The sequence below is a fragment of the Urocampus carinirostris genome, chromosome 1, assembly GCF_059441175.1.
Source record: "Urocampus carinirostris isolate Australia breed hairy pipefish chromosome 1, RoL_Ucar_1.0, whole genome shotgun sequence".
Lineage (NCBI taxonomy): Eukaryota > Metazoa > Chordata > Actinopteri > Syngnathiformes > Syngnathidae > Urocampus > Urocampus carinirostris.
The window spans coordinates 8611456-8619155 of NC_142349.1; the positions used below are offsets into that span (position 1 = coordinate 8611456).

General features: G+C 38.6%; 1 protein-coding gene across 1 annotated transcript; it reads left to right on the forward strand.

The window, feature by feature from the left end:
• Nucleotides 1-1793: 1793 nt before the first annotated feature.
• Nucleotides 1794-6566, forward strand: ppp1r27a (protein phosphatase 1, regulatory subunit 27a). Its single transcript, XM_088355699.1, has 4 exons — nt 1794-2384; nt 3387-3471; nt 3542-3692; nt 5722-6566. Exons 1-4 carry the CDS (start codon nt 2064-2066, stop codon nt 5840-5842), a joined length of 678 nt encoding a protein of 225 aa, XP_088211825.1. The 5' UTR covers nt 1794-2063; the 3' UTR covers nt 5843-6566.
• The last annotated feature ends 1134 nt before the right edge of the window (nt 6567-7700 follow it).

Genomic DNA, 7700 nt, shown 5'->3' on the forward strand with positions numbered 1-7700 from the left:
TGTGTTGAAAATGAAGAAGTCAGTTTATTGGTATAGCCCTTAATCACAAGGAGTCTCAAAGGGCTGCACAGATCAAAGACTATTGCAAACTACAGACTATTATGACACCATCCCCTCATCTAAAACCTACATGAGGGCAAGGAAAAACTCAAAAACCTCAACATGAGGAAAATGAAGAAACCTTGAGATGGGACCGCACCTGAGGTAATCCCACTTCAAGGATGACCAGGCTGCAACGGGTGTTGCAATAACAAATAATACACAGATATTGTCAACAGGAAATATAGGTCATTCATAAGTTATAGAATAGAAGTGTGTTCAAGCCTATATTCAAACAGTTTCACTGAGGTTGCAGGTCAAACCTCAGGGGGCAGAGTATTCCACAGCACCGAGGCCCGAATGGAGATCGCTCTCGAACCTGCGGTTCTCTTCTTGGCTTTGGGATCACTAGTAGACCAGCATTTTTAAAGTGAACAGAGGGAAACAAAGTTATTTAGGGGATGGGTCTTCTATAAGGGTATGTTTTGATCAGTTATCGTGTTTTTCTATTCAGGCTATTTGTTAATTTTGTTGCGAAATAAATGTAAAATATCAAAAATCTAACTTATTATCAAGCAGACACTCTAAAGTTGTCAATGACATAAATTACATAAAGAACAAAACAATGAAAATGTTACTCTGAAGAAGACTTTTGCTCTATGGTGTGTCATCAATTACAGTAGTAAGGCTTCTATCTGATCAATGTGAATCAAATCAAATTTATTTGTAAAGCAAATTTCAGGCATTAAATTGTGTAAAAGTGATGTCTAAAAAACTTTTAGCGTACAATAAGACAAAGAAATTCCTTTAACCCCCCCAAAAATTGAAAATGGAAACAGAAAAAATATTTATAATAATTGTTCTCAGTGGAATAACGCCGTTACAGCGCCATTATGGATACTGACGGTCAAAACCAGTGCGTTAGTTTACCGGGTTGTTTACATCACGTCTTTTTGGATCATGTCACCATTCAAAATAGCAACTACCATATAGTTAGATAGCAATTACGAATACAGTGTTTATAAAGGATAGCCAAGATGGCGGCTCGCATGAGTGCAGCTGCTAATGGATCTTCAGCTATTTTTCTATTTATTACTGTTCTCTTGTCTATTTTGCTTTTTCTTCTGGACACATGCTTGGCTAATAATGTGTGCAGTCTCCAGGAACTTATACATTTGGGACTGAGTGTGAATTATGACTTTATTGACCATTTTAATGCCACCTTTAAAGTCCGAAAAGACATTCAAAAGGCCACGGGATCTCCGTAGGTGGCCAACCCACTTACAAAGTGGCGCAGACGGCATAGGGAACGTTAACAAAAGCGGGTCTGTCGCTCGGCCTGTGATGCTAAGCTGAGGGAGCTACATCGGCGGGAGCATTTCTTAGCTTGATCTGTGCGAACTTAAGTCACTGTTAGTTGACACTTGGACAGTTTAAAGCTTAACACGACAGAAAGTACAAGGACACACGTTAACTCTAAACCCATAAACCTCCCCAAAAACACAGAACACAAAACATGTACTTTAAGTTTAAAAACAAGTTGATGGCTGTAAACATTTTTATGTGCTCAACGTGTGTGCAGTTTTAGTGGTCAAGTGACTTCACAGAGTACAGGGTTGGGCAAGGTCTTCTCCTTTTCACTGTGAAGTCACTGGACCTTAGGCCCCAAAATAGCTTCACAGAAGCTATATAGTGGAGGTTGCATGGCTTGCGACATTAGATGACAGTTCTCTCTGCCTGAAAACGAATACAAGTAGCTGACCTGGAAAAAGTACGAAGCGAAACGGGCCAATGAAGAATTATAATTCTTTTGAAACAATGAAGATTAAGTAACTTTGACTGATTAAGAGCAAGTGACGGATAGACCGGAGTGGAAACTAAAAGAATAACAGACAAAAAGGAAGGACAAAAGGATATACAGTACTGTGTATTTTTGCAGATTTTTATTTTTTTTCCAAAAACTGACTACAAGTCCTCCCTCCTGGGCTGACAGCATCGAGGGAGTCCGATCTGTAACCGCAGGAATGAAGTACAACTACCATGCTCCGGCGTCAACATATGCACGGCATTCTCAGTACACGTCAACTTACAACACACCCTCACATATCTCAACCACTCACTATACCCCATCGTACCCTTCGCTATCAAAGTACAACCCAACACATTATAGCGGGTCACATTACACCCCATCGTACTACACCCCTTTATACAAGTCTGCGACAACCTACACCCCATCCCGCTACAGTTCAACGCGGCTCACGCAAGCACGGGAAAATCCGTCTCCTGTGATACCCGTCAAACCTCCCAAGAGAACTGTGCACTTTCCCAATGACATCATCTTCCAGGTAGGGCTGCAACAAACGACAACTATTACATTGACCTCAAATTTAGCATCAAGATGATTTAAATATGTGGCATGTGACAATAAACACAAGGAAATTGTTACAATGATAAATACATCTTTTATTGTACGGATACAGAAACAGAACAAAAAAATTAAAACCAATTGGGCACTGTTCTAGGCCAGTAGAGTCATAAATCCCTAAATAAACTTGTCAATGTTTTAGGGACAGGCAAATAAATATTAAATTGGTATCAAGTAAACATTTGTCATCCCTGTAAACAAAGAAGAAGCAAATTAGCAGCAGTAGAGCAGTAAATAAAACAAAAATGATGTAAAGTACATTCAGTGGTCAACCGCTGAGTCTGAAACAAAAGTACTTAATGATTCTCAACAGTTTAAAATCAAATGATTTTACATGACATTTGTTGTTTTGAACATTTCAACAGGAATACATTTGTTCTCTCGACTGCATGCATTTATTAGCGATTTTCTATCTCATACACAGTCTGGCATAATGCTCAAGCTCTATTTCATAGCAAAATATGCGTGTATAAAAAGTACAATGCATGTTATCAAAACCATAATGGCTTAAACTTTATTTGAATTTTACCTATGCGAGTCAGACTCCGTTTCGTTCAAAAGTCCGACATGCTCTTTTAATACTGGTGCGTCACTGATCTACCGCCATGGTACATAAGGTCTGCTGGTGAATTTTTATTGTCTGTATCCAGGTCAAAATGTTCCAAAACTTTCAAAGTTTTGGTACGCCTAGTTGATGTTGACGCCGCCATTTCTGTATGTTTAAGTTACCGCTCTAGACAGAGACCCTGTTGGCTGTTGCGCCTGCGGGACTCTCAGCAGATATTATATTTAAGGAAAGAAGCTTCTCTCTGTTTTAAAAATGTGTCTGGCTACAATAGTCGATAATTAAATTCATTGTCAACTATTTATATTATCGATTTTTGTCCACAACGTCATCTAACCTTTGCAACCCTACTTCCAGGATGTTGTTAGGCACGGAGAACTGGGGCAAATCGGGAGGTTCATCAGAACCAGAAAGGTCCGGGTCGATACGCTCTTTCCCTCGGGTGAGAATGCAGCGATCGTCCGGTGAGTGATGCAAAACGGCAGCAACTTAATGCGGTTTGTTGCACGCAGGCATGGCGGCGCTGCACGAAGCGGTGCTGACGGGAAACCTGGAGGTGGTGAAGCTCCTGGTTGAGCATGGCGCCGATTTCAATCAGAGGGACGAGGATGGATGGACACCGCTTCACATGGCCTGCAGCGACGGCTTTCCTGAGATTGCCAGGTAAGCCACGCGGTCTAATAACAGTAAAAATCCTGAGTAAAAGGGACGCTGTGTAATATTTACTGCATCCTAGCTGTGAAAAAACGTCATTCATCAATGCCAACAAATTGATTTAAATTACAAAGGAAAATACATTAACTAGTATACAGTATATACATGCATTCATTAAGATACATGTAGGCCAATAAATTAGCATTTATTTCACATACCATGGGCCAAAAAATTAGAAGTAAAATGGTGTCTTTGTCTTCTTCCTTGTTCTTTTTAGCACTCATTTTCAGTTGAACTAGACCGTACAGTGGTGAGCAAACATTTTCAGTTATGGGCCACATTGGAATAAAAGATTTTGCAAAAGGTTCGGGAGGAAAAATACTACACTTCTGTAAGAAAATATAGTATGTGTAGGAAAATGTGTAATGTAATCTCTGTTTTTTGGCATATTTACAAATATTTTTTGTACATTCCAATCAGACAAGTATAAAAAAGTACAAGGAAATTTAGATTTTTTTTTTAACAGCAATAGGCATTGATGAATAGACAAACAGGCAGACATTTACAAGTACATTTTATTTATTTTTTTTGTCTATTATATACAGTACTACTAAATTAAATTGTCTCAGTATCAAAGCAAATTGATGGATCATGTTCTTTTTAAAAGCACTAAATCTGATCATATGCATTAAAAAACTTAAAATTCAGAACAGCTGGCTCAGAAATGGGTTGTTGAAAAATGTGGGCGAGTTATTTGAATGTTGGGGACACCGTGGACCAGAGTGGCACAAAATCAACACATTTTCATTAGTAGTACTTTTTTTTCATATTATCGTTATATTTCTAAGATTTTCTTTGGGCAGGCCAGATAAAAAAGTCTGATGGGCATAATGTGGCCTTCCTGCCAAAGTTTGCCCACTTTTGCCATACAGTGGAATACATATAGTGGTAAAATAATAGACATTATCGCTTTAAAGTCAACGACAAACTCCTATTCATCAGCATTGTAAAATAAATTTCCATTTTTAAGAAGATAATTTTACCTAATTTAATCATTGTTTTTTTTATAGAAATATATATAATTTAAAATTATGTACTAAAATAAAACGGGCACAAGTGACTAAGTTTACTTCAGTTTTTACCCTTTTACTAAATTATATGGCAGATGACAGATTATTTTGCTCAGTACTCACTTAGAGTAAAAGCTTCTATTTTATACACTTGGGGTATACAGTACTTAACAAAAAATTTCACTTACCATAATCGCCAAACATTGTAAGCAACAGGAATCAAACCTAGGTTGCGGCAATGAAAGCGCTGAAACCTAATCATTAGACCACACCTGATGCAGGTGACATATGAAAAGGAATTCACACTAGTTTTACGGTGCCAGAAACGAATGTTGGAGAATGGAGAAAACAGAAATTAGCACAAAAAAGCATGGTGAGGGAAACAAATCTTTGATGTGTCTGATGATGAATCCGACTTTGCATTCATTTATATCTTTAAGGACGAATTTCAGTTTTTTCCACCCTCTAACATTCATTTCTGGCCCCGTAAAAATAGAGTGATGATGAGATCAAATCGAATGCCTTTTCACATGTCATTTGCATCAATAGTCGAATAGTGGTTATAGTGTCGGCACCCGTCACACGTGTTCGATTCCCAGTGAATGGAGTGTCTTGCAGTTTTGGTAAGCGATGTTTTCTAATTGATTAATCACTGCTCAAATACGATAGTATACCACATAAAACCTCGTTATAGTAACGCCCACATATAAATTCTGTATGCATTTCCATTCCCATGCGACGTTTGAAGCGGGTTATAAGGCGCAGCTTCAAATTTCTGGCCAATTGGGGGGGGGTTTGGGTGCGCCTTATAGTCCGGAAAGTACGGTACAAAGAACAAGATGCAAACCAAAATTATACAGTATGATCCACACAATCGAAAGGTAATTTATACAGTATGCAACTCATACGTTAAATGCAGGAATGGAAATCTTTCCTGTCTGAACTTATGGGCCTGGTGCTCCTCACAGCTACCTCCTTTCGCTTGGAGCAAGCACAGAGGCAGAAAATGAGAAAGGAGAGAAGCCGGCCGACCTGATTGACCCGGACTGCACAGAGTTGTCCAAACTCTTTGAGGCTGGCTGCATTTAACTAGAAACCTCTTAGATGCCAGCGTGGAGCAGAACTGTTGGAAACCAGGGTCAGATTGCTTCTCAATTGGGTTTTTCTACCACCAATGATGACAGGAATATGTCACGCTTTCTTTTAAAAAGTCACTTTTATGCTTTAATTTCTATAATATTTTCTTGTTTCTCTTCAACTGTTAGTACGTGACAAATTTTTGCTTTACGATTACCTCCGTAAATTCCGGACTACAAAGCGTACCTGATTAAAGCCGTGTGCTCAAATTTAAGGATGAAATTCAATTTTGTCTAAGTGAGAGCCGCACCCGATTTAAAGCCGCAAGTTTAAACAGCCACAACAATAAACTGATTCATGTTTTTTTCGTACATTTTAAGCCGAGTGCATACCTATTGCGCCAACAGCGTGGGGATTTTGGCATCAATGCCTTTAGCTACATAACACCCCCTTACCTGACATCGTCTTTTTTTAGTTATGCTCCCAGATGTTTACGTCACATGTTGTTCGGATCATTAGACCAATCAAGATGGTGATTAAAAAGACAAGCACAAATTCACTACTGTGCCAAAAGAAAATGTTAAATGTGAGCCCTATATTTCAAGACAACAGCACCAATGCAACATGCGGAGAATAGTGACCGATTGTAACACAAACGTGAAAATTGTCTTTTTGTGTCGTCATTGGTGGTTTCCGCGGTGCCGGAACACATTGCATTCACTTGTTATCGTTCCTCGGGTTAAAGGAAACTTCAGCAACCTGGCAATTTCAAGTCAAGTCAAGTCATTTTTATTTGTATAGCCCTTAATCACAATTAGTCTCTAAGGGCTTCACAAGTTATTACATATAAGAAGATTAGGTTACTCGTATGCTATGGAGTAGAAGTGGGTTTTAAGCCTAGATTTAAACATTTCCACCGAGGTTGCAGATCGGATCTCAGGGGGAAGAGCATTCCACAACACCGGTGCCCGGATGGAGAACGCTCTCGAACCGACTCCGATGATACGGAAATACAAGTGTAGTGTGTTAGATAGATAACTTCCACCACTATTCAATTGTATAGTTTGAGGACTTGATTTGTGGGCGGAAAAGTTGAAATATCGTGAGTGCGTTGAAATATTCAATAAAGTACTGTTAAACCTCCCGCTTTGCTCCTGGTATGTGTTATGTGAATAATGTTAGCAAAAACATTGATTAATTTCTCCTCTAAAACGGTGTCATAAATATTTCCAGACATCACCGAAACCTTTTGTATTTAGAGCGCATGTGGAAAATACATCGTTTTAGAATTAGCCGGTATATGAATTTACCCTGTCCTCTTTATCAAGGGCGTTGTTTGTTGTAGTCCGGAATTTACAGTAGAATAAAAATGTGTCACTGAATGAAACATTACAGATTATTTGTGAGTGAAGCATCTGTTGTAAAAAGCTTCTAGTGTAAGACTTAGACCATTCAGTAGCATTTGATTCACTTCAATTCTTACTGCTGGGCAGATAGAAGAAACATAAAAATGATTGTTAAAGGGACACTGTGTATTATATGAGCACTAGATGTTGCTCTATTTTGTCGTGCAACCAAAAACCAGTGCTTAAGAGCACAAGGAAGATTATAAACCCCAAGGACACAAAGTGACCAAACCATTTTTTCCCCTTTTTTTTACATGTTTTCATACAATTTTTATTTTGGGGGTTTCCCCTGGCAGCAAGATACCGAACAATTTCAGCTCCTTCTAGCTGAGCCTCATGTTATGTAAGGTACAGACAATTTTCTCGACCTACAAGCATATTTTTTTTTGTCACATTTTGATAGTTAAGTCAAGTGATGTTTATTTGTATAGCCCTTAATCACAAAGAGTCTCAAATGGCTGCAC

Excerpts from the sequence above, each read along its gene's own strand:
- ppp1r27a (XM_088355699.1), top strand. The coding sequence starts at position 2,064 with ATGAAGTACAACTACCATGCTCCGGCGTCAACATATGCACGGCATTCT. Across the intron at positions 3,472-3,541 it reads CGATACGCTCTTTCCCTCGG|GCATGGCGGCGCTGCACGAA; the intron begins GTGAGAATGCAG and ends TGTTGCACGCAG. Across the intron at positions 3,693-5,721 it reads GGCTTTCCTGAGATTGCCAG|CTACCTCCTTTCGCTTGGAG; the intron begins GTAAGCCACGCG and ends TGCTCCTCACAG.